The 27,394-nt window shown below is 40.1% G+C and overlaps 2 protein-coding genes across 3 annotated transcripts in view; one reads left to right on the top strand and one right to left on the bottom strand.

The window, feature by feature from the left end:
* The first annotated feature begins 945 nt into the window (after window positions 1–945).
* On the top strand, window positions 946–18,622 carry LOC139692798 (SH3 domain-binding protein 5 homolog). Of its 2 annotated transcripts, none has more exons than XM_071591090.1 (7): window positions 946–1,090; window positions 1,199–1,261; window positions 1,342–1,519; window positions 1,606–1,724; window positions 8,557–8,640; window positions 13,589–14,068; window positions 17,482–18,622. In XM_071591090.1, exons 1-7 carry the CDS (start codon window positions 1,037–1,039, stop codon window positions 17,809–17,811), a joined length of 1,308 nt encoding a protein of 435 aa, XP_071447191.1. In that variant the 5' UTR covers window positions 946–1,036; the 3' UTR covers window positions 17,812–18,622. The 2 variants fall into 2 exon arrangements, with proteins under 2 accessions (XP_071447191.1, XP_071447192.1); XM_071591091.1 differs by having other exon boundaries at window positions 967–1,011.
* Window positions 18,623–24,358: 5,736 nt separating this feature from the next.
* Window positions 24,359–27,394, bottom strand: part of LOC139692801 (putative helicase MOV-10) — a 93,735-nt gene continuing 90,699 nt past the window's right edge. Inside the window, exons 20-21 of the mRNA XM_071591093.1 lie at window positions 25,811–26,057; window positions 24,359–25,624 (exon numbers count right to left, since the gene is read on the bottom strand). Of these exons, the coding sequence (XP_071447194.1) occupies window positions 25,572–25,624; window positions 25,811–26,057 (300 nt within the window). The 3' untranslated portion in view covers window positions 24,359–25,571. The remainder of the gene's footprint in view (window positions 25,625–25,810; window positions 26,058–27,394) is intronic.

A 27,394-nucleotide genomic window follows, 5' to 3' on the forward strand; every position in this document is an offset into this window, starting at 1 on the left:
AATATTAAAATCACCCATTACTAAAACCTCTAAATAATAGTCAGATTCAATAAAATTTTCAACTGCATTACAAGCACGGTTGAGGAGTTTGAATACAAGTAAACAGTGCCTATTGATTGGATAGTTATCATGGAAGCAAGAAGGGATTTAGGATTAAGATCATCATCCAATTAATTAAACATATATTTAATTTGCACTGCAATGAGTACGCCTCCACCGCCACATTTTGAGCTGGTTACAACACTACGATCTTTACTGGAGATGTTAAAATCACCAATCAACTGCGCACAAACATCTTAATATTTTGGTAATAAGCTGTGAGACTTCGTTTTGCCTCCGGCGTAATGAGTTTCTTGAGTAGAAGATTTTCGGCTAACTATATGATATTTAACGGTTAAGTCAATCAATCCATTATTTTTCTTCTCATATATGCCCTGGCGAAGTATTCTCTGTCAGCTCTTGTTTTATATGACAATCTTGATATCTGAGGTTCGATGAAGGAACCTCGGATATCAAGGAGTTTCCAAGCAGATGTCAGCGAGTCCAACAACTTTGGTCGGACAGATCTCACCATTTTGGAATTTTCCTGGACTATAAATTGTAATACTCTAGATTCTTTACATTCTTCATTTCAGTCATAACCATCATCAATGGAGATCTAAAAGGCAATTGATGAGAATACTGCCCAAAATTTAGCTCTTTGAAAACCGCAGTATGTGTAGACATTTGAATGCATAACTATCGATATGGCCAAATAGAAAAATTATTTAAATTTTTAGAACATCAATATTTACACATTATATCCAATACTAAAAGTCATATAACACAAAAGTAATTCTAAAATTTATATTAAAACAACGATAAAAACACTCAAAAGATTGTGCCCACCTGCACTATCGAATTCAAAATACCATCGAAAGTTATCGAAAATCGATATGTATTAAATCAATTATGTCTGATTAAAAAGTTGCAGAACAGCTGAGATAGTGAATGAAGTTATTTTCGAATCATGTAAGTACTATGAGAGTATGAATTTATGAGAATGGAGTCAGATCAAGGGGAGAACGACGATTTGGATCCTCGGATTCAGGTACTAGAGTAACCCAATGATTGAATATGATTGAGAAAGTATTTCTTTGAGTCTTAAAGCTAACATTTTAGGATATTATTTAGTTTTTTGCGTATTCTTATTTTGCAGATCGAACTAGAAAAACTTAATAATGCCACAGATGAAATAAACAGATTGGAAACAGAACTGGATGTAAGGTTTTCACTTATCAGCATTTCGCTTTGTTTTAATAAAGTTATTGTACATGTTTTCACTGATAATTTTATTTATAGGAGGCCAACACGAATTTCCGTTTCCTCCTAAATAATTCAACTCATCGTCTTAAATTATCTGCCAAAAAGCTTGGAAGTTGCATTGAAAAGGCACGTCCCTATTATGAAGCGTTGGAGGTTGCCAAACAAGCCCAACTTGAATGTCAGAAAGCAGCTGTTCAATTCCAAAGAGCAAATGGTTCGTTAGTCATTGATGTTCTGGAATATTCAGGAGTTTTCTTCTTTAAATATTTTGGTTTACGTGTATGTCGGTTTTTTTGGCAGAAGTTCACCAAGCAGCAAAAGAAACTGTAGCTCTAGCCGAACAACGTTTCTTGAGTAAGCAACATGAGTGGCAGTTCGACAATGCTTGGCAAGAAGTTCTAAATCATGCAACTCTTAAGGTTCAGTATATGCTTCGTACTAGAGTGTCAAATATGTTATTAACCCAATACGTTACGTAAATATCTACTGACTGACATATGGTGTGTTCATGATGGCGTGCACTACTGTGGCTATACATTAGTTGGTTTAAATCAGTTGTCACAGGTAATGACTGAAAACAGCAAGAAAATATAATTATTGCATTTCGTGCTACTCAGCTAATCTAATTCTTTGTGGCATAATGATGTTTTAGTTGAACGTTTGTGATTAAATAGCACATTTTAATTTGTTGCTATATTTTTAGGACGTTCAATGTTATAGAATCTTTTGAACAAAATGAAGCTAGTTGGAGAATTGGTTATTTATGTTAGCGGGTGTGAAAACGTAGTAGCTACACTTCATTCCATCAAATCATACTGTGCTGTACGTTGTGCAATTTTTGTCGCAAAAAGTGATATCCTCACAGGTGTACTCCTGTTTTAGAGAAGAATGCTCCGTTGACAATCTAATGGCTGGTCTGATACAAATCCACTCTCAATTGTTCCTAAACAGTAAGAAGTGTTGTTTAGGGTTAGTGGGTGTATGTAATTGTATCAATTGTCCTTGTTCATAGTCCGACCGAAAGAAGTGCTGTTTTCAAACTAATGCAAAATAAATTAATAAGTGTTTAAGGAATTTCATGAAAGGAGAAATCCAACCAGGGCAAGTATTTAACCCTGATGAGGCGTTTATTTTTTTAAAAAGTGCCACAATCAACGCAGCTTGGTAAAAATGAACGGTTGCCTCCTGGCCTATGAGGAGAAAGTTGCAGATTTAGGATCATAACAAATTGCCTGTGCATCTACAGAAGAGAAAGAGGAGTATTATGATGATTTAGAACAACTGTGTGCAAATATACACAAAAATGACGTATCAATTGTAATGGAAGTTCTTAATGCCCAGTTGAGAAAGGAGCAATGTCTCTGAGGAGTTTCAGGTTGGCATACCCTGCATGGTAACAAAAAAGAAAATAGGTTTTTACTTTGCCAATCTCCTGTGAGAAGGAGCATTGCTGTGGAATCTTGCTGAACAAGCATAATTTGTTCCAGACTTGTGTTCATATAGTGAAACACTTGTTGAGCAAAACAAAGTTTCCTGTATAAATTGATATAAATACGTTAATGCATTCCAAACAAAAATAGTTATGTACAAGGTTTATTCAAGAAAATTGTATTTATTTTTAAAGGAACCGTACAGTTTCAGGTTTAACTTAGTGGACACTCTCCATGTTAGAGATAAACAATAATGGACAATTGTGATTTCCACTAGACTATTTTTATTCGCACAATTTTGGTTTCAACAATTTGTGTTGTTTTTGGTCTTCAGGTCCTGAAGGTGACACGAAGTGTTGGAACCTGGGTTGTGTGAATAAAAATAGTGTAGTGTAAATCACATTTGCCCATTATTATTTCTCTCCAGTATATATACTTTATTTAGGATCAAGAATGATCTTCTTCGATTGTTGAGCGATTCAACCAGGAATGTGGATTGTAGAAAACAAGAAAGAATCAAAATAATTAGTGAAATGTTTGCGGTACATTCCTTATCCTTTGTCAATAGAGAGCTGCACAGAGACATTGGTTTGCCCTGATACTGATTTTTGTGACAGAATATTCTTTGACTTGTGTCAGACTGGGAGAAATTCCAAGACACGAGCAAAGGAACACGCAAGGTGTCACAGAAGTCTGAACTGCAACTCCATCTTTGCAAAGCACCTCATAGATTTCAACCACAACAGCAATATTTCCCCAAAATACTGCATATCCTCCCTAAAGGATTGAAATGGACGCTCTCGAGCAAATCAAGACAAGAAGCCACTTCACAAACCCCAACACGACCCTTTGTAATGAGCAATTGTTCATGTAGCCCTCCCCACCTCTTTCCGAGAAATTAACCTTGAGGGGAAGAAACAAAAACCAACCCTTGAATGCCCCCATCCTCCCCTTGCCCCTCCGCCGCACCCCTATGCCACGGCACAACTGCCTCATGCACTAGCCAAACAACTCGGAGCACCACCTTAAACATACCGCCCTTCCTCACACCACCCTCCAAACATTGCCTCCCCTTCCTCCCTGACCTAAGCGTAGAAAGTGCCAGTGTTCCATGTAAATGAAATTCATGCTGCGAGTTGGTTGAACACATCGCGCTTTAAATTATAATTCTTTGGAGAAGTAAAAAAATCTTTAAATAAGGAACCAAAATACTTCCGTCCAGTGAAGACTGAAACGGTGGATTATGCCCTATTCAATGGAGTGTATTTTATTTATTTATTTATTCAGTATAAGTCCGAAAACAGCACATTTTGGCCTTTACATCGAACTATTAACAACGATAACAATGGTCACATTCACAAACACCCAAGCCCTAGGTGGAGGAAAACTCACCCAGGCGGGAATCGAACCCGCGACCCTTGGAATGGCAGACGAGGACGTTGCCCCGCCGCCACCAGGGTCGGCATGTATGAAATCTTCTCAGGAGGACGAAGCGAGAGAATGGAATACAATGACAGCAGAAGACGCACGCCCTTGGAGAGCGCTGCCGGTCCACCTGAGCGCTACTGGTCACACTCTTGAACATTATGCTGGAGTTTAGTTAATGTGGTATTTTTTTCCGCAATATTTACTTTCATCGATTATGAGCCGACCTTTAGAAAGTGTTACCAGGCGTGGACTATTGGCACTGGTTGAGGGGGGGGGGGAGCATTCCGTATTCCACCGAAAGCGAAGAGGTAATAAAAAAGGCCATCCATGGACAATAATGCTAAGGCAACAGTGGAAGTGGAATGTGTTTGGATTGATGACTTTGAATTCCCTTGAGAATTGGCATTTTATTTCATTGGCCCTGCCAAGGGTTTTATTAACCCTCTTTAGTGCTGCGTCCTGTCAGCCATAACAGCGAAAAGTGCAGAGGGTAATTCAATCAAATGTATCAGCCGAGGGAGGAATTATTTTGAACTAATTAATGAAGATATCCATGTGCGGTTTTTTCATTATATATTAACTGAATTAGATGACATTAAGGAATGGATTTCACATTGTCTCACAAAAGAATTGTAATTGCTTTAGTCTACTAAACTGGAACAATTTTTTAGCAATGAAAATTTGATTTGAAGAAACAATAGCAGTATATTTTTGTAATATTTTCGTAGGAGAATACTATTTTTGCATTGAAAAATTAACCAATAAGAAATGTGGAAAAATAAAAAAATGAAGAATTAATTTTGAGTTGCATGGTTCTTACAGGTTCTGTCTGATCGTTCATCTAGCATCTATAGCTATGCAAACAAATCCTATGGACATCTTTTTTATGGTATATGCACATTTTTTGGACCTTTTTCTCTCCTGGATATTATATTCTATTGCAAACTACGCAATTCTTTTCTTTTTTTACGTGGAATATGCTCCAGTCCGCCATGTGATGTACTTACACACGGAGATAAGTGACACTCTGGCTCCAGCTTCTCAAAGCATTCAAGAGACTCAACGATGCAATTGGAGTCTATTGATGCCTTGCCATCATTGTCGGTGGACTATTTTCTTTGTATTTGATGAAAGAAAATATGAAAACTGATGTGTTTTCTTGACATCACACTTGATTCAACTGCATGCTCTTAAGGGAAAAACAATGCTGAAACTCAAAGCTAAAAGAGAACTGTGTTCTTCGTGTACTATCTACTGTAGACTTTCCATATCAAGGCAGTAAAAGAGAAAAGCCCTATCAGAAAGAGAAACACTTAGAATGTCATCACATTACAAAGAGCCCAAAGGATTACTTAGGACGTAAAGGCCAGGATAGTATGTTTGCATAGTAATGCTTTGTATCCCCCAAGTCTTAGCAGTTTGTATCAAAACACATTCATCATGAGGCATTCAAAAGTGTGCATAATTAAACAGATTCGTTTTTCAGTAGGATTTCTTAGTGAAAAGACCACTCTGTGAAAAAAAACGAGCATACCATTAGAATAAACTTCCTCACATGTAAGCAGTTCAAGGTAAAAATTACAGTGAGATTCATATCTTACAAGAAGTATTTAAAATGAAAATTAATAATGAAAACATATTATACAAAGCAGAGATGTTATGTTAAAGATGAAAGACGCGATGAACAAGATTAAATAAAAAGTCAATAAATTAAAGCGATTTAAACAATAGCTTAACATTTGAGCTGATATATATTGGCCCACACCCACTTTTTGCTTGAGAAGCCGATATGTATACTGGCCCGCCACGCGAAGAGGGTTAATTTGATTGACCTGGAAGTAACGACCTTTGGACAATCCAGTCAAACCTGTCTGTTTGTGTTTTCACTTGATCAGTGAGCATACTTGAACAAACTTATGAAATAATGGAAAAAGAAGCTGATGAAATTTGAAGACTCAATGTAATTGAAATAACCAAATGAATGGGAATGCTAGATAGGTGACCTCATGACTAGGCAGTCCTGAGGTGTCCTTTGGGGCAGACATGGGTTTTCCGTGGTTGATTCATCTTGGGGCAATAATATACAATGGCAATTACACAAGCAGAGAAATAAAAGGCAAAAAATAGTCAGGTAATGAACATATTTTTCAAATAAGCAGTTGCTCAGGAACCAGTTAAATCACATGAAATACGAAAGCTAAAAGAGACACAAAGATCCTGGTGAGACCGATTGCTGTGGGTGCAGTGGTAGTAGTTATGAGGGGAGGTGAGCATGTGGCAGCTGTGGTCATTAGTGCCATCAGGGATGGATGGATGGGAAAGGAGGACGGGTGGAGAGAAACCCGGCATCAGCATCATTATCCTACTCTTAAAGAAAGGCACCAAGGGGTCAGCAGTTTAACGTCCCATCCGATGGATGGTGTATCCACACAAAGTGCTCTCTACAAAGTGCCTAAAGTAGGAATCAGGTTACCACTGAAAAATATCTGCTGCTCCATAATTCGAACCCTCTCTGTGGGAAGCGCTGTGCATGGATGGGATAGACACACTGGAGGTGTTGGATAAAAAAGCTCATAAGAGAGTATTGCGGGAAGGTGCCACCCATGTCTGGCACTTATTTGAATACCCTTATGAGACTCATGGTGACAGATATGAAGGAAAATATAAGGACCAATAAATGAAAATGGCGAGAGAATTAGATATAATTGAAGGATGGGCCATAGATGCAATTGGAGGACAGGATAAGAGTTATGAGAAAGTGGTGGAAAGCCTGAAAATACTTTTATGTGGACAAAGAGGAAGTCATGGACCAAAGCTCAAGATGGTGTTATGGCATCTCTGCAAATCTGTCGCTGGCAGAGGGTAGAGTCCGCAGCGGAGAGTGGAACCCTCCAAGGCCCTCTGAGGGATTTGAAGGGCTCCACAAAGAGATTGAGGCTGATGATATCACCCTGAATGATATTGAGTCAGCATAGTAACTCCACCTATCCATTTCCAGTGAAATATTCTCATTTTTGCTCCCAGTTCCAATAAACATTGTCATCATCAGCTGCCCCTGCTCTATTGTAGTGATGACAATCTTTTATTGAAATTAGTTGGCAAAATGAAAAGATTTTCCTGGATATGGGTAGGTAGAGTCATTTTTACCAAGTATATGGAAGCTATGCCATTATTATTTTAAAATAATTTAATTTGCCTAGGCATGTATATAGTTTTCAAATCATGGAATGAAAGCCTCAATTATTTCCATGAATGTAATGAATTTTCTAATATGGCTTTCTTGCAGAATATAATAACCCACATTCACTGGAGATTTACAGCAATGTGTTTTAGTAGCCAATTTCTCAGAACTGTTTGGAAAAAATTGAATGTCCTTAACCGTAACAAAGACTGCAAATCTTAAGTGCCATGGCAAGATATTTCATGACGGCAATTTAAAATATTGGATAACCATTCCGTATGAACTTTTGCCAGTAGTCATTGAGAATTAATGAAGAATGAATGCACCACGTGCAGTGTAATCTAGTACTTTTGAGCAAGTTTTAGTGTACTAGGTGGTTTGGTAAGTCTGTACAATAAATAAAACCTTTATTTTTTTATATAATCCATTGTAATTTTTCAGTATGGTCTCCATCGAGGCTTGTACATTTCATCCAACATTGCTCCAGGTTGTAGATCCCTTTGAATAGTTTCGCCTCTGCAAACTAGGCCGTTCCTTCCTCCATCCCCTTCCCAGCAAGGCTAAACTGAAGAATAATGGGAGGGAGGGGCGGAATCCCAACTTTATCAATTTGGAGGCCTCGAGTGCCGAGAGGAGTGGGCTGGTGTGTTGGCTCAATGAGAAAGGGCGCAGAGCATGAGCCAGCATAGACATTAGCCTAGCGGTTCCATTTCAAACTGTCTGGTTACCATACACATTATGCTCCTGCTATAGTTTGACCCTTTCCCAAGTAGTCAATTGAGAGTATCCTTGCAAATTCCAAAAGGTCAGTCTCCATGAACTTCCCAGCTGGAGGAACACTCTTCACCTTCTTTGGTTCGGATGCCACGGTGACACTCCATTGCACGGGATGCTCCTTCCTTTCGAGCTTGTAATACCTAGCCTAGCTGATAGTGAAATCGACTCTGGTGGCACACTCATTATCTAACCGTTATAATTTAAGCTAAACATTCATAGATTTGGTTTTATGTATACGTAATATGAACTACTGAAATAATAATGTTTGACAACATTAGAATAAAATAACATATTTAATTACACATTTTATTGATTTTAATTTTTAAAGTCTTTGCTCTATCTGCTTTGCTGCACTGCAATGTGTTGCTTACATAAGTAAGCAGAACTTTTTTTATGTTCTTAAAAATCTTATTTTGCCCTGTGGGCTTCCTTAAGGTGATGGAAGCGGAGGCACAGAAGGCAGAGAGCGGTCGGGAGCATCAGCAGCGAGCAAAACTCTTCCATGCTGCCGAAAGGAAGGTAAGGATGAGGTGGCATTCCTATTAACTCTCTAGTGTTTATTTTGGAGTTGTTTAGGTCCACATCTTTTACTTGTAGGGTGGTTTGCAACTGGAAAATCTCTAATGCAGCAAGGAAATTGCCATCATAATTCTGGCAGAACAGTAATAGTAATGATTATAATTAATTTCCCCAGCATGCGTATGCAAACCCATGATCTTGGGACCCAAAGCAGTCTTGTCGTTGATCTTTTTCAAGGGTTTAGAATAATTTTTCCACGTAGCGTAAATAATTATTATTAGTAATCTATCAGTTAAGTTAGGGTTTTAATGGACACAAGATACCAAGGCAATTCCCTTGTCTCTCCAAACGAAACTCAACCCAATATCCTACTTTACTGTAAGCCCCCTCTTCATCTCCATGCACTTCCTTCATCCCATCCGACATCCCTATCCTATTTCTGCCCATTCCTCGTTTGACCGATTTTCCCTCCTCTATCACAGTCTTCAACATCCAGCTGCCCATCAATATGCCTATCCTCGCACCCATCTTTCCTGCCTCCTTATGATTTATTACAGCAATCCCTTCTCCTCAGTTTGTAACCATTGTCTTATCCATATAAATAGTTGTTATGCAAAATGTGAAATAACTTTTTCTCATCTCTGGGAGTTTGCTGGTTCATGTGATGTTGTCTGAAGCATCCTGACATATGTTAGAAAGAGAAATGTAAAAAGACTTTCTCATGACTGATGAAGAGGTTTTACGTAATATGTTACATGTTATTTACGTAACCTATTATGCTATAAAAAATACACTGGTGTAGATACAAAAAATTAATCATTTTCATCTAAATACAACATATCTATTCTGTTTGTATATATAGTCGCCAGACAGATTTAAAAATTCGTCATATATCTGAACCAGTTTTCAACTTCCTTCAGCATAAAATTCTGCCGCCTGAGATCACAGTCAACCGGTGACAGTATCTTGAAGTTTCTCGTCGAGACGTGTGCTCAAAACATGGAGCAACCTAACTTTTCAGTTGTGTTTCTATGCAACACGAGCCATAGAAATCTGTGGACAATTTTCTAAAGAATTCAGATATCGTAGAACACAGGTTTTTATGAACTTTTCGTCAAATTTCTGGTGAAGTTCCTTGTTTTCCACAGGCGTGCAGCCAATTCCGTCATCATCATTGATATTTGTCGATTCACTCTCAAACAAGCGAGAACACTGACATACTCGACTCTTGTCACTCGTCACATTTGATCCGTACAGAGCACAAATTTCCCAATGAATGTAAGCGGCTTCGAAGTTTATTGCCAGTGCAAACGTTATCACTATACAGATTTTAGATTTGGCTGGATTTCCAATTGTATTGTTCATTTTGACTCGCTGCTGTGAACAAATGACAAGGGGCACGGCCTTCCACCGAACACTGCAGATCGAGGCGCACTGCCTTAGTGCGTGTGTGTGTGCGTGTCAATACAGCAAACATTCAGCTCCACCCATTACTTTGCTCGCTACTTGCATTTGGAGGTTACTTTCTGAACACCCTTCGTACATGGATTGGGATTGCAAGTGGACTTGAGAGCCAGGACAGATTTCTGCCGAAAGAAAAACAACGTGTTAGGCTGAGAGAAAGAGCTTAAGTTTTTATCGGAAGCAAATATTGAATGGGAAAAGGACATGAGGGAGCTGGAGATGGAAGGATTATTGGGCAAACTGTCATTAAGAAGAGCATAAAGAGGAACGTAGGCTTCAATTGCGTGTGAGAGTCACACGAGCAATAGGAACAGGGCCTTGCTGGAGCTATAGCGGGCAAACATGTGCAGAGGGCTGCTGGACACACATGCACTATGATGATGCTTATTCTTCTGGGTGGGGCAGAAACCTCGAGTTATGTGCTCATTCATCTAATGCATTATATATCCAGCTCCATTTAAGGTTTAACACTGATTAAAACAGCTTGAATACTATAGTGTCCTACTTAAGCACCTCTATTGATATTACTCCATCATCATCGTACGTCAATCTTAAGTTTGGTGTACGAAGGAAGTTAGAAAATTTCTTGGAATCACCACCACAGGTCATCACTATCGCCATGAGTTTCCTACGTAGTTATAGGTGATCCTTAGTGAGTAAACATGTAATGCATCAGTGCTCTGGGAAGAGATCTGTGGTGCAAATGCCTCTCTGATGTCACTCCTGTCTAGTGATGTATGAAGATGGAACAATTTGAGAATCGAGCAGTGATGAAATGCTTCATAAATGAAAGGTACGAAAGCCAAGGAAATTAAAGCAGACTTTGTGAGCATTCAGAGGGACTCTGCTCCTTCATATTCAAGTGTTGCTGAGTGGGCAAAGGAGTGCAGTTTGGTCAGGACAGCTTGGAAGATGATCTGGGGAGTGGTCGGCCAATACGTGCCACTACCCCAAAAATCATTGCAAAAGAGCATAAAGTGATCGTGGAGGATCGCCGACTGCGAGGAATTGCTGAAGGGATGTCATCTGAGCGGGCATATCACACTTCAACATTTTACAATTGTGCATGAGGACATTTTTTGCGAGGATGAATGCCGTGACTCTTGATGCACGATGACAAACGCAGCAGAATGGAAATTTCCAAACAATGCTTGACCCGTTTCAAGAGCAACAAATAAGATTTTCTGTGCCAGTTTGTGACCACGGATGAAACCAGGGTCCACTACTATACCCCAACAGCAGTGGAAACATGTTGATTCACCACCACCAAAGAAAGGAAAGGCAATACGGTCGACCAGAAAGGTGATGGCTTCAGGTTTCTGGGATGCAGAAGGGATTCTGCTGATAGATTAATTTCCCACTGGTCAAACAATTACTGGGTAATACTAAGCTCACCTTCTGGACCAATAATAGCAAAAGATGCACATAAGTAGTAGTATTTAGGGGAGGCGACTGACAGCTGAGGTCATTTGCGCCATGGGGGATGGACAGGAAAGGATGAAGGGTGGAGAGAAACCCGGCGTTGACATTAGCCTACTCTTTACGAAAGGCGCCAAGGGGTCCGCAGTTTAACGTCCCATCTGACGGACGGCGTACTCACTCAAAGTGCCCTCCACAAAGAACCTCGAGTAGGGATCGAGATACCTCTGAAAAATATTCAACACCGCCACCAGGATTTGCACCTGGGCTCTCTGGGTGGGAAGCCAGTACGTTAGCCCCCGCACCATCTCGATCCCCAAGATGCACATAAAAAGGCCAGGTTTGGCAAGGCAGAAAGTCCTCTTTCATCAAGACAATGCACGACCACACCCAAGTGTCATTGCCATGGCAAAAATACATGAACTAAGATGTGAATTGTTGCCACACCCGCCTTATTTGGCTCAATTAGATTTCCACCTCTTCCCCAAGCTCAAAATTTTACCCTATTCTCCTCAAACAAGGAACTAACAGTCAAAGTAGATGGGTATTATTCAGGCCTGAAGGAATGTACTTATTGAGATGGGATCAAGACATTGGAGCATTGCTGAACCAAGTGCACTAGTATACTGGGAGACTAAATTGAAAAATAAAAAAGTTTCACTGATTTTAGTCATTTAAATCTATTCCATTCTGAGGACTTTTCAAATTACCCCCTCGTATGTATGAGTGACTGTCAGACGGTTGCATTATCTACTCAAGTTTCAATTGACACTCATAAAAATAGGTATCTCTCAAGCTTAACAACAAAAACCACAAAAATGATTAAACAAAAATGCTCTGGTTTTAGGAAGACTTATGGATAAAAACTGGATGATGGTCCAGCAACTGTATAAAGAGCAAATTTGTTTCTAAAATGAACACATTTTCCATTTACTGCCATTTTCAGAAAAGCTGGGCAAGGATATTTTCCCACGTAAAATTTGAGAATTATCATGCTTATGACAAAGGTTATTATTGTAATTGTATTTATCATCATCTCTGACTAGAGTTAGGAGTACTTTCATACATGTAAGTTGGAACAATTCATTTGATATAAAACATTCATGTGATATGTGGTGTAATGTACATATTCTTATATTTTCTCTTGTAATTCACATTCTCATATATTTTTATAGTCAACTTTTAATTATTGCTAAAAAATAATCGAGAGAGAAAACTAATTTTTCTTTATTATTCTAAGACTTCTCAGCATAGTCACCATCCAGAGGTTCACAATTCTCCCAGCGTTTCTTGACCGTTTGAAGGTCATTCAGAACTGAGCAGATCGCCTTGACGAAAACCATTGTTCCACGTCTTGAATGGCATCATTTGTGTTGCCAAATCCCTGACCCTGCGATTGTTTTTTTAGGTCTGGGAACAAGTAAAGGTAACTTAGAGAGAGATCAGGGGAATAAGGTGGATGCAGCAAAATTTCAAAGGCGCATCCTTATTGCAGGTCGTGCCATTTTTGCTTCTGAAAAGAAGTCAGAAATTGTAAAACCCTTGTGCTGACGCCTTGCGCAGTTATTGGTAAACCATTAGGATGTCTGCCCAAACCTTTCAGCCAAATGAAACGAATTTAGGGTTCGTCCCAAAATAAATTCACAAAAACATTTTCTTGCCTACAGCCAAGGACCACCAGACCACTGTTTTAGCGGTAGGGATGAGAAATTTGGGCTTTGATTTTCTCCTTCCATGTAAGTACAAGGCCAGCTCTAATCTTAGTCACTAACCTGTCCATGGTGGACGTGAGCAAGATTAAACTACACCTATAATGTTTTACCCTTCTTTATCACTATGTTTTGAAATATAACATTGGTAGCAATTTGAGTTTGGGTGCTGGTGGCTTTACAATTGTGATCCAAAAGATGGTTCCGAAAGGTGAGGCTAGAGCTACCATTAACTCAATCGGGATAGGCATATGCGCAATCCACGCAAGAGCAAGGTAATGAGGAGAACCATTGTTCTCTTTTTTGGAAGTGTCTTTTCACCGGGAATGTCTCCCCCAATTTGCACTCCCCTCCAGATCCAGCAGCTGGAGGGGAGGTTGAGGCGAAATATAATCAAGTCGAGGCCATACTTCGAGGAGAAGGAGGCGTGCCAGCAAATGCTGATGGAGCAGAAGGCGAGGGTGGAGAGCCTCCAGAGCTCTGTGTCGTCGGCCAAGCGGGCGTACGCTCTGTCGCTGCACTCCCTCGAGTGCATCTCGGAGGAGATCCACCACAGGAGGCAGTGCTCCCCCTCGGGTAAGAGGGAGCCAGGGGTGGGGGCGGAGCTGGATGTCCCCCGTGGCCACCAAGTGCCGCCACAGGCTGGGGTGCTGCGCCGTGATGCCGATGGTGTGAAGGAGGTGGTGGCTGGGGAGGGCATGATGAACAGTGTGATGGACTTTGACTTGGAACAGTGCGAGTTGCGCAGCATGGGGGCGCTCTCGGCCACGCCATCAAGCTCCGCGATGAGTGATGCTGATGAAGTGGATGCTGACGATGACGGGGAGGAAGAGCAGGTAACCTCTACTTTAGGATTAGTCATGTCACTTGCGTCTGCTGATCCGGGCCAGAGCCTTCCAATGGACATTTTTCATGCCACAAATTGAGATTCTAATTTGCTCAATCCTAGTGATTGGGGGTGTAAATATATATGTGCTCACTTTTGTGCAGTTTAGTATAAGCTGCAATATATTTATAATGCCATTCATAATGTTGCATTTGCACCAAAGTACCAATGGAGAGAGAGAAAGGTGTAATATCCTGGTTGGATGGCATTGCAGCTAGGATATGTTTTAGTGCTAGGACAAGGTGAACTACATTAATTTCTCATTCCAACACTGAAATGCGTGTGAAAGTCAGCTGGACATTTCAATTGGCCATATCCTTCTGTTAAATGAATTTCTATGAAAATGAGAAGCTCTGCGCTAACTTCTCCCGACTATTTCTATACGAGAGCTGACAAATAAACACATCCCTCTACTTTTCCAGTAGCTACGATAGTTGAGGCCTCAGGAAAATAATAAAATCTTGGGAATATGGCTCTCAGTGTAGAATAAGCAATATTGTTTGGTCAGTTTGGAGGCTGGTTTTAGTGTTTTTCTGTCATGATTGTGATGAGTTCCTGCATTGATGCATAACTGTGGACGAAACATGGACGCACCTCTACGTCACAGTCTAGGTATGAAGGAGCTGTCAAAACGATGGTTTTCTAAAGGCAATCCACCTCCAAAAGAGGTGATTACTTGAATCGGTTTTTTGCAATGCATGTGGAATTATCTACAGTGGAACCTTGTACAATGAGCAACATTTGCTCCGCGGTCTTTCTTGCAAAGCAAAAGAGCTTTTTGTGTATGAATTAATATAAAGTATGATATGGGAATCCATGCCAAAAAATAAGTTTCATTCTAAGAAAACTATACATACATTGTTTAGGATCGTGTTCATCTTCTAACATGGAATGAAACTAGGAGAAATACAGACTCTATTTGTGAAAACAAGAAAAAACTCAAAATAGTTTATTATTTCTGATAACTACCTAATTCCTATTTTTACTATGAAGCTGTCTAGAGGCTATTGTTTTTGTAGATGCCTAAATATTTCTATGTCTCCCTGCAATTTATAATATTAATTTTTTTTGGCATTGGGAATTATCATGATTTGCATTAATTTATGTGGGACAAAATATTTCGCTTTATGAGAAAGATTCTGGAATGAGTTATGCCCATTGTGCAAGGTTCCATTGTAACTTAGAAAGCTCTTTAAATGAGGCAATTTTCATTTGTATTGGTTATACTAAAAACTTATTTGTTAGTGGAATGCATCTTATGCACTAAGAGATGGCATTGCTGCAGCGTTATGGTTCAAGTTTATGCAAATGATGGATTAAAAGGGACTGCTACGCTTCTGAGGCCCTCCTAACATGGTTCTAAGGGCCTCACAACAACATTACAATATTGGTCTGCTCAACTTATCCTCTTTCCTCAGTGATCATGGCAGTGCAAAAATACACTCTGTCTCAAAGTTTGGTTTTTCCCAGTTGGTCATCAGGGACACCATGCAACCTTATAGAGTATCGCAGTTTGTCATAGAATATCAAATCAAAAGTCATGGAAAGTTAAAAAACATGCTATAATTTGTAGAAAAACCATTTTCAAAGATAAATTCATTCTCCTGACTTTTCTTTCTGTGATAAGATTGAAGAATGTTGAGTTTTCTCTCATAAAATTTGTTTTATTATTCAGTTTCAATAAGCAGTCTGCCCCAAAAAATAAGCGAACTGGTGCAATCTGGTGGCCATGACGTGGACTATAGCCCCTACACGTCCACTAGCCAGGTGCTAGTTGCCTCAGACCCAATGAGGAGCCAGCCAGCCGTCTGCGCTTGGCGGTTCGTCGAGCTGTGCTGTGCGAATGGTGCCAGTTATGTTTAGTTTCTGGTGTCCTTGTTTCATAATGTTCATCAGAAATGGAAATTGACAAATTCACGGAGCAATGAATCAACACCAAGTTTTTTGGTGAAGTTTGGTTAAAGTTATCAAGAAATTTCGGAAATGTTGACAGCTGTGTGCGGTGATAGTGCTCTGAGGAAAACATCAATTTTCAAGTGGATTGAGCATTTCAATGATGACCAACAAAGACGCCACGAATGACGCAAGGCCGGGACGACCTTCAACTACTTGTGTTGACAACAACATTGATTTATGTGTGGTCCCTTGTCATTACCGATCATTCAATAAACTGTCCGAATGATAGCGGATGAACTGAATTCAGGAAAATCAGCAGTGCGCACTATTTAACCGAATATGATGGATGGATCCTTCACCATGACGACAATGCACCAATGCACATTCGGCATTGATTGCTCCCCAGTTTCTGGCAAAAAACTCAATCACCTTGATCCTTGATCATCATCCTTATTCCCCAGATCTCGCCCTCCTGCAACTTTTCCCTATTCCCAAAAATGTGATGAGGGGACATCACTGGGAAGATGTGGACACAATTTAGCAAGAAATGACGAGAAAACTAAAAAGCCTAACTGCCAAGGACATCCAAGGGTGCTTTAAACAATGGAATGGAAGACAGAATAAGTAAATAGCAACAAATGGAGAGTACTTTGAAGGGGACAAAATCAATGCAGAGTAAATTTTGCAAAATATAGTTTTATGGCCCTGGTTTGCATTATTTACTGGACAGGGTAGTACTAGCCAATAGCTCATCTCCGTTATTTGAAGTTAAGAAAATATCTCCAGTCTCTCATTAATAAATTACTGTATTTTCCCATCGATAACGCGCACCTTATGTATAACCAGCACCCAGAACTTTGTAGTTATCATGAATTTGTATAGATACCGCGTGCCCAGGGCTTCATAGTTATCTTGAACGTGTATAGATGCCACGCAAGTGTATATATACCCGTAAAAATTATATGTAGTGTGTGTAAAAATACGTCTCTATCGGGTGTGTTTAAATACATCTATGTTTGGATTTTTTCAATTTTCATTGCATAATGCGCATCATCATTATATTTTGATCATCTGAACATTTTGGTAGAGACAACGCGTGCGTTATCGATGGGAAAATACATTAATGTCTCTGAAAAGCTCTAAATTTACAATGAATTAAGCCGAATTGTTTCCTTTTATCAAGTGCCTTTTTTCATTCTTATGAGTAAATGACATTAATGAATGTGTATCATTTAATCAAACATTAATATGACTACCACTATATTTTTGCTGTGCCCTATCTGGAAGTAGCAGTATGTGCTTAAAAAAGATGCATAATGTTTTATCCGTGCCCTCATCACTTTTTCAGCCCAAGAATTAATGTCCAAGGGCTCAGTAGTGTTTTGATGCAAGAATGCTCTCTCGCTGGAATTAGACAGTAATGATGAAGTCTCTTATGGCTCGGCCGCTTCCTTTATTTCACATCAGGATTTCGAGACGCTGAAGCAGCAGGTGAGGGACTTGGCGTTGCGGCCGGTAGATGGCGAAGACAGAAGCAGCCAGTGGGAGGAGATAAGTGCGGCCGTCATGAAACTTGGCGAGATGATGGAGGAGAGGGAGGGAGGCGAGGGGCCTTCGCTTCAAGAGGCGGACTTTGCAAGGACGAGGAGAGACTGGGGGGAGGGCGGATATGTGCCTCGCTCGGATGGAGGGCCATTGTCGTCAAGTGTCAAAGTTGCTGCTGTTGCCGGCAGCGAGGACCAGGCTCCACCCAGCCCGCAGCCCACGTCAGGTGGCAATACCAAAGTGGAGCAGTAGGTTTTGGATGCATCGAGTGTGATGCTAACATGTTCTCTGGGTGACAGGCACTGCAATTGCATTAAGAGGTGCTAAAAATTCAAACTTAATGCATTGCACTAATGAAATAATAAATGTTTTTTCCACTCAGATAAAATGGTTGAGGCAGCTCACAAATTATTTAGTCATTTATAAGTGATTGTATGTTAGGATGAAAGGCGTCATTTGCCCCTCGTCAAGGCAGGAGCGAGCTCTCGTCGCGCAGATGAGTGAATGCAATCTGGTTTGCCCTCGACCATTCGTCTACCCTCTTTGTCATTTGATATCTTCGATACGGCATGGACGAGGTACGTCCAGATGTTGCTCATGATAAATGTTAAGAAATAATCATTATGAGGAAATGGCTTCAAGGATCTTTATACATTCACTTCCACTGAGTATTTTCAGTGGAGATGTTTTTTGGGGACTAGGGCGAAGCAAGTTGTTCAGCCATGGATGAGAACATGGCCATTTTGCAATAATTTTAAGTTTTCTTTTGTTTGTTGAAAAACAATTGATGTTGATTTGAGGTGATTGAAATATCTTACTTATTCTAGCATCAACAACTTCTTTCTTCCTAATCAGCTGTTGTAGTACATACTACCTTGATCAAAAAGTTCCCGGAATAACCACCGTGTGGCGCTCCCATCGTTCCGATTTGAGTTCTGTCTTTTTTGTTAAATTGGTACATCTGTTGTTGATATTCCCTTTAAATCTTAGTGTCATAACTTGACATTTGCAAAAGTTACGTAGCCAAGAGTACATCTATCTCTGTGTGTGTTGGCGATTTTTTAAATTTCAGAAATGGATTTAAATTTGCAACAACGAACTTGTATTAAATTTTGCGTAAAAAACGGATTTAGTGGCGCACGGACGTTGGAAATGTTGGAAAAGTGTTTCGGCAACGATTCTCTAAAAAAAACGGTCGTTTACCAGTGGCACGAGCGGTTCAGAAGTGGTCGTGAGTCAATCGAAGATGATGAACGCAGTGGCAGACCATCGACATCGAAAGTCGGTGAAAAAATTGATAAAGTAAAAGAAATGTTGGTCAATAACCGCAAATTAACCATCAGAGAAATAGCGGAGGACTTGAACATTGCCTATGGATCCGCCCAAGACATTGTGGTTAATGATTTGGGTTTCCGTCGTGTAGCAGCAAAGTTGGTGCGCCAAAAGACCTCAATTTCATGCAAAAAAGAGACCGTGTTGACGTCGCAAAAGACATGATTTGCGAGGCTGAATCCGATCCCACATTCATCAAAAGGATCATTACTGGAGACGAGACGTGGGTTTATGAGTACGACACGCAATCCAGACATCAGGCAAGTGAATGGCGTTCACCAAATGAGCCGAGACCAAAAAAACCACGTCGTTTTCAGTCAAAAAAGAAGGCAATGCTGACGGTTTTCATGGATTACAACGGTGTAGTGCATCATGAATTTTTGCCAGAAGGCCAGACAGTAAACAAAGAGTATTATTTGGGCGTTATGAGACGTTTGCGTGAAGCAATTCGCCGAAAGAGACCAGAAATGTGGGCAGAAAACTCGTGGATTTTGCACCATGATAGCGCACCGTCGCACAGTGCTATCATTATTCGTAATTTTTTGACGAAAAATGCAACAAATACCATCCAACAGCCACCGAATTCACCTGATTTGGCTCCCTGTGACTTCTTTCTGTTCAATCGAGTTAAAAAACCATTACGGGGAACGCGTTTTAGCAGCCGAGAGGAAGTAATGGAAAAATCGCAGGAAGCACTGATGGACATACCGAAAACCGAATATAAAAAATGTTTCGAGGATTGGATCAAGCGCTGGCATAAGTGTGTTGCAGTCGATGGGGATTACTTTGAAGGGGACAATATAGATTTAGATGAATAAACTTGTATTTTTAATTTTCTGAATAAATTCCGGGAAATTTTTGATCAAGGTTGTATTTCAATCGGTAGATAGTGAAAAGTCTTTCCGTTTTAATGTGCACTGATGCCTGGCCAGGGAAAACAAGTGGTGTGTTGCCCGCTTTGATGTGGCAATACAGCCCACGAAAGATTCTGCCGCGAGCTTTGTCTTCATGGCTGTTGTTTGCGGTCCTCAAAAATTGGTGCCATTTATCAGGCCCTTTACTTTAGTTTCCTCCTTAATGGCATGAATAATTCATCAAACCTAAGAGTATCTGCTCTTTGTTGTAGTTATTTGTTCATAGTAAAAGCCCTCCTAATTTGAAAGAGAGACCATTTGGAATTTTTTCAATTTTTCTTTTTCCCATTTGGTATTATGCCTTTATACCTCGTCAGTCTGAAATAATTAGAAATATTTAGTGAGTGTTTGTAAATTGTTTGATATATTAACATATTCTACAACTTTGGGATCAAAAAATTCACATCAGGAGATCATTTAGAAGTTATCAAATGAAGTTTGTGAACTGGAAGGGTTTCCCGCCTGTGGATTGTTTTCTCTCCAGGTTTTGTGAAGCTGTTTCTTGACAAAGAAATATCCTCTAAGTATGAGTAGTAGATATTCGAGTATCCTGGCTTAGGAGTCATTAATAATTTTTGGCTGTTCCTAAATTAATGTTCGTTAGCCAACAATAGCACTCAACAAAAGGAACTAATGTTAGATCATTATGTGTGCATATACAGCGACAACTTATGGGCATGTGTATTTATTAATAAATGCACTTCTGTGCATTAAGGGTAGTTTGTTTTTGTATTTTACACAATTCACTGGAACATTCTGTTAATTTTGTTGCTCAAACAGGCAGTTTAATGAGAACTGTGACCATTGTTATGACTTCAAAATTTTATCAGTTTTCGAGATAAAAGGAAGTGATGCACACATTTTAATTGTAAACTGATTTATGTTGGTATGCATATGCTTACAGTACATAACAAATTCTGAGCCTAATTGTTACAGCATATTGACCCTAAGAATTTCTGCCTTAATTACATAGTATGGTTACATAGGAAATATATTTTTCTGTGATGTGTATGGTATTATTGTTTTATAATAAAAATTATACCCCATTAAACCTTAGTTTTTGTTAATCCTAGAATACTGGCAATTCCCAAATTGTATTTATTGCATTCCAACTTGGGCTGAGTAAGTTGAAAATTACTCCGGGTACAATGGTAGGGCCAGACATATGAGGCAAATATTTCTCGCCAAAGTTCATGCAATGCATTATGAAATTCAAGAACTCACGTGCTTTTCTTTCAATGATAAATGTAAACAACCTATTTAATATCCCTGATAATTGCACTGTATTAATTGCTATTCAAGATAATTAATGTGCAAATAAAACCAAACCACATTTTCTTCCGCCATGGTAATTCTATGCACATCACGGGAAATAACTAGTTATTATCACAGTTCTGAAATCCCAAGAGCCTAATTCATGCAATGTAGGGCCCTACTCGAATCACACTCTCTTGGCATTCATTCTGACTTGGATTTCAATGACAACCCACCCCTCCATGTCTGCTGCTTCAAATTGTCATCTATACCTCACGTAATTCATCAGTTACAACTGGCTGATTTTCCCCTAATGGCACTTTCTTCCCTAAGATTTGCAACAGTGGTCTTCCTCCTCAACCAAGATTCTGGCACATAGTACTCTAGTCCTGCAGCACGATTTCTTCAGCGTCTCTGAATATGTTTAGTTTTCCACATTCTGTAAAAATCCCATTACATTTTCTCCATTAATTCACCTTAAGAAACTACATGCATATATGACATATTAATAAAGGAGTGCCAGAGAGGGATAGGAGCTGGTGCTGAGGGCATTGAATAGCAAGCAAACTCAAAAAGCACATTCAACTCTAACGCTGAGCTATTAAGGGTCGACTCATCTACACACAGGTCTTGGGAGAAGGGAGAGGCTTGACCTCATGACAGACGCTTACCCACTTCCCTTGTAGGGATGGCTATGGGTTTATACTAAGATTCTTCTGCCTTCCTCCACTGGGTCAAGGGCATGAATATTGAAATGATTTGTCATAATCCTGTGGCACCAATTACCTTGGGACAGCTGTTTCCAAAAACCATCCGTCTGTTTTTCTATTTCCCAAGATGCTATGATATTTTTACTGTTTCGACAGTGTAACGAAAAATGAATATGTGCAATTATTTTGTTGAACTAATACAAACTACTACTTCAAAATTGCATTCCCTTGCACTGAGGCTGCTTATTTTAAGTTGAGGTTTGCATAATATGTAGACTTGCTGCATATCCTTTCTAAGAGAGTGACAGGAGTTTGGGCCCTCCCATGGACTACAACCTTGATGTGGTGGAAGGGCTTGTGCTTTCCGATGATCCCTAGAGCAGTGCTGGCAGGAGATAAATACTCCCGGTAGGGGTCTACCATGCCAGATACGTCAAAGGTTAGCGGCCAGACGAAAGGTAGTCCACCCAGCATCTGCTCCTCAGTGAGGCATCTGACTCCAGAGGGGCGGCCATTAAGTGATGGACGTTAAAAACACTATTGAGGAAGGCAACGGGAAAACACCTTAATTATCATTCTATTCAATATATTGTCAAGAATATATTGATGGACATTACAGAGAATACGAGTCCTGGCAACTACGGCACTCGGCCCAATCGACCGTGTGTCGTGGCTGGCAGCAGGAGAGGCAAGGCTTTCACGGTCGTCATTTCACAAAAACCTTGCAAAGGAAAACTGACAGCAGCAGCAGGACAGGAGACGCAGGAAAAGAAGACCAAATTAGTTAGAATAGGAACATGGAATGCTACGACAATGATGAGGACAGGGAAATTGGAGAATATTATGCGAGACATGAAGAGGGGAAATATAGATATTTAAGGTCCAATCAAGGTGAGATGGAAGGATAGCGGGGATTACTGGAGTGATAATTACAGAATAACACACCGCAGCAGGGATGAGAGCCAACGAGGGGTTGCCATAGTATTAAATGAAGAGGTAGGAAGAAGCGTAGTCAACATAGAACAGACAACGGATAGATTATTACTAGTAGAGATAAAAGCAGAACCGAGGAACTTGGTTATTATTCAGGTATACATGCCACCGAGCAACCATAAGGAAGAAGAGGTCGATAGGATATAGAAGACATGATGCCATTGCAGTAATGAGATTATTAATCGAGAGGAATATAGAGTACAACCAAGGGGTATTTGCCTGTTTCGTAGATTTCGAAGAAGCGTTTGATAGAGTGAATTGGGAAAAACTAATGAGTATATTGCAGAAAATAGGAATAGATTGGAAGGAAAGGAGGCTAATCCGCAACCTGTGCATGTCTCAGACTGCTCAGGTGCGAGTAGGGAACGGGGAGTCCGGATGGGCAGTGTTAGGAAGAGGTGTAAGGCAGGGTTGCCCATTATCGCCGTCGCTGTTCAACCTGTATGCAGAGGAAATGATTAAAGAGGCATGGGAAGAACTGGAGGTAGGAATGAAAGTGGGCGGGAAATTCGTAAAATCAGTTAGGTTTGCTGATGACCAAGCTTTAGTTTGTCCGTCAGCCGAGGGGTTGCAAGCATTGAGTGAACTGGAAATTCAGTGCGACAGATATGGGATGAGAATCAATATTAATGAAACAAGGGTTATGTACAATATTAATAAAACATAGGTAATGCGATTTTCTAGAAAGAAAAAGGCTAAGCTAAACATTGAAATAGGAGGGAAAAAATTAGAGCAGGTAGAAGAGTTTACGCACCTGAGAGGTGTTTTGGATCAACACAGTCAAAGTAGTAGGGACGTAAGGAGAAAAATTTCGCTAGCCAAAGAGACTTTCACAAGGAGGAGGGAGTTCACGATATGGACATTTAGTAAGGATGTTAAGAAAAGACTCGTAAAAACTTTGATATGGAGCGTAACTATGCACGGTGCGGAAATGTGGTCATTGAAGCAGGTGGATGGACGTAGATTGGAGGCTTTTGAAATGCGGGTTTGGAGAAGGATGGAAAAGATAAAATGGACCGAAAGGAAAATAAATGAGGAAGTGCTTGGTATGGTGGAAGAGGAGAGGGATTTGTTGGGAGCAATCATAAGGAGGCAGGAAAAATGGATGAAGGATGTATTGGCTGGCAGTGGGATGCTGAAAGCTGTAATAGAGGGGAGAATGTTAGGTAAACAAGGAAAGGGGATGATCAGGATAGGGCTGCTGGACACGATGAAGGGAGGAAGAAAGGACTTGGAGATTAAGAGGGACCTGATGTAGAGTGGGTGGCTGGATTTTGTGTTTTGTCAGGAGAAATAAAATATTTGGTAGTCGTGTACATCCAAAACCTACCTTAACTGGTAGATTACCTCATAATAATAGTAATAGTTTGGGGTCAAGTTATGAAGATTTCAATGTAAAAATAGTGGATATGGATTGGACAGAGAGCAACATTTCACATACTGAAATTGCAGTGTCATTGGTTACATGATTAAAGACATGAAATCTTCATTCATATCATCATAAACACAGTAGATGGGATAGCTACACACATTTACCCTGCCTTCAAGTACTTAAAAAATGCTCTTTAAAATAGTTTATTTATTTAAAAGTGGTAATAAAAACACAAGATTTTTTTAATAAAATATACCCAAGAGATAATTCTTGGCAATATAAATCATATAAATATTATAATCACGATGACAGAATACATCACAGACACCAGGTACCTAACTGGCATTCTGGCCCATTAAAATACTGCCGAGTTCCCTTCAAAATTATGCTAGTCCTGTCGCAGGAACATAGTTTAAGACTAGAAAAGAAGTTGGGAGATACACTGATGACATCTGTCATAACCTTCAGACAATTTCAACTCAATATTTTAAAAATGAATACTAGCAATGTATTTCTGATGACATCCCTGGGTTCCCAAATGAGCAAAATGTGATTGGTAACTGAGCATGGAATCTCTCCAAGAAAACTCTCGTTCACATTACGATTAAAATTACACAGAATAATGAAAAATGCTGAACATGGGACTCCACCCTTTGAACACTCGGTCAGTGGCATCTTAAAGGGAAATATTTTGAGAAATTCATTTCTATTATAAATGCTGTTATTTAAATCTCCTATGCTGAGTACACTTACATGGATAACTATTACAATGGAACACTAAATAAACTCGGGCACTTTTATGCACCCACTTTTTTAAACTGAAGTTTACAGTTCTTTATATGACAGTGGCAAGCAACTGATGAAACAAGCACCGCAAAATGTGAAAAACTTTGATTAAAAATTCTAAGTTCTTCTTAGCAGTGATTAGATGTGGATGGAATGAATTAAAAAATGAAGACTTTTTTTAAACTCTCAATAGTGTTGAACTTTTAGGAAATGGAATGCTGCCCCCATTGAAGCTCAACTAACAAAACTTTAACGTTAACTTTAAAAGTAAGATCATCAATGACATAAAGACATTGCCGATGGTCCCAAATGACAGTTCCACGTTAACAGACAATATTGAATTTGTTCACACATTAACCATGAGAAAAACTAACGCACTTAGCTGTTTGTGGGTGATTTTAAAAATTAAATCGCGTAGAGTAAAAGAACTTATCAGGATGATGGATGGGCAGGGTGAACGAGAGTGGGCGAAAACAGAGCAGGGACGGATGGAAGATTAGTCAGCCAGAGACACCTTCTTCCTCTGGTCGTCTATCTCATTCAAACGGATTGCTTGAACCACTCAATGGCAACAGGTATGCGTTGACCCGCCCATGTCCACTGCCTGGAAATGACAACGCTGTGACTGCAAGTGGTGGGATCCCGGTGGTCTCACTCGTGGGATTCCCACGGAGGCTCAATCATCTTCTGGACATCACTCAGATCTGGAAAATTCCCCAGGGCATTGGGGGAAGCAAAGTTATGGGTCAGGCTGGAGTTCCAGCATTTGTGGGCCCAGATGAATGGGAACACTTGCAAAAACACCTGCCAATGCAATGCAGGTCCTTACATTAAATGGATAACCAAATTTAACAGCAAAAGTAGCCAGTGAATAGAAGAACAGTACTCACCATTAGCCTGGAGGGAGAGCCTTTTGAACTGGTGCATGATGCTTGCCTGCAACTCCTCCTCCTCCTCCCCCTCACTCTCCCCCCCCTCTTCATCGGCAGTCAAGGGGGTGAAGGGCACGCCCCTGTAGCAGCCCATTTGGATGCATTCCACGAGGAGCTGGCCCCAGCAGGGGTCAGCCTGCAGCACGTGAGGGTTCCCCACCACCACAAGCAGGGATTTGGCCCGGGTGACTGCCACATTGAACCTCTGGAACACCAAATGAAATGGGGGCATTAGTGGATCTGCTGTGGAACCACACTCATCATCACGGCACGAAAGAGGAAAATGATGGGATGCCACGTCTTGGTCAGTGTATCTGTCGCTGCTTCAAAACTTCCTGCATGCAGTTGTAATAAACAGATGTACACTTGAGCCCTAATACAGCATAGGATACAAACATGCACATGTCCCTTAACATGCCTGCAATTGTTATAATTTATGTCAAAATTTCAATATGCCAGTAACTTTATATTTTACACGTGGTTGATTTTTTAAGTTAGGCCCATTTGGCCACAAAAAAATGTAATTGCTAGAAAAAGTTTTTAGCAGTGGTTTTAGTTGCCTACACACCTACTTCACTTTTCTCCGTAATCACCACTCACTTCAAAGCACTTGTGGTACTAAAATTTGTTGTGGAATAAAAGTGTGTGGAATTACAAAGTCAATTATTTCATTACATTTCAACACTTGTTGTAATGCTGCACAAGCTTCTTTAATCCTCCAGCAAAAGAGTATGCCACCTGGGAATTGAACCCATTGACGACGGTGGCCTTGAACTTCTCATTGTCTTCAAACCGTCGTCTGCCAAGTCGCTGCTACAAGGGCAAGGAGAAGGAATGGCCACCAGGTGTCGTGTTCGGTGAAAAAACTCAGTAACAATCAATCAATGATGTGTGCACCAGTGCATTGTCGTGATGAAAGCACCAGCGCTAATTTTTCCACATTTGTGATCTCTACCAGCACATGGCATCGTCTTAACCTTCTCTTAGTGCTGCCCAGTCACAGATTGGATCATATTGATTATGAATAATCCCTTCCCAATCAAAGAAAATGATTAACATCACAGGAGAGTATGGGTGAAAAAAGAACTGCAAACCTGGAAGGCAAGGAGAAACAGCATCAACCACTACAGATTCCTGCTACACACGGAGCTGTGCCAAGAGCTGAGTGGGATTGAATGGATGTTATTGGATGAGTACGTTCGACAAAAAAACAGTGAAATTGTGCACAAAGAGAGGTTAGTCATCTGTGATAAAATTAACAGTCTTGAAAGGTTAAAGCTTTCCTCAAGAAAGCCCACAGCAGAAGCTATACCATCCTTCTTTCACAACAGAGTTGTGAATATGTCAAATGTAGAACTTGATATCGAGCACAAAAAATTAATTGATCGTGGTTTAAATATGTTCCGAACATTCCAAATGGAACGAAAGAATTGGAAAATTTAGCCTTGGACTGTGAAGTTGCCCTAAGGAAGAAAGACATCGGCTTAAAGACGATCATAGCTAGGAAGTTTAAACCCTTTGTGAATGTGGACTTCTCTAAAA

The sequence above is a fragment of the Hetaerina americana genome, unplaced genomic scaffold, assembly GCF_022747635.1.
Source record: "Hetaerina americana unplaced genomic scaffold, ioHetAmer1.1.p SCAF_41, whole genome shotgun sequence".
NCBI lineage: Eukaryota > Metazoa > Arthropoda > Insecta > Odonata > Calopterygidae > Hetaerina > Hetaerina americana.

Coding starts and splice junctions, on each gene's coding strand:
- LOC139692798 (XM_071591090.1), top strand. CDS start 1,037: ATGAGAATGGAGTCAGATCAAGGGGAGAACGACGATTTGGATCCTCGG. Junction 1,091..1,198: donor ATTTGGATCCTCGGATTCAG/GTACTAGAGTAA, acceptor CTTATTTTGCAG/ATCGAACTAGAAAAACTTAA. Junction 1,725..8,556: donor TAAATCATGCAACTCTTAAG/GTTCAGTATATG, acceptor GGCTTCCTTAAG/GTGATGGAAGCGGAGGCACA.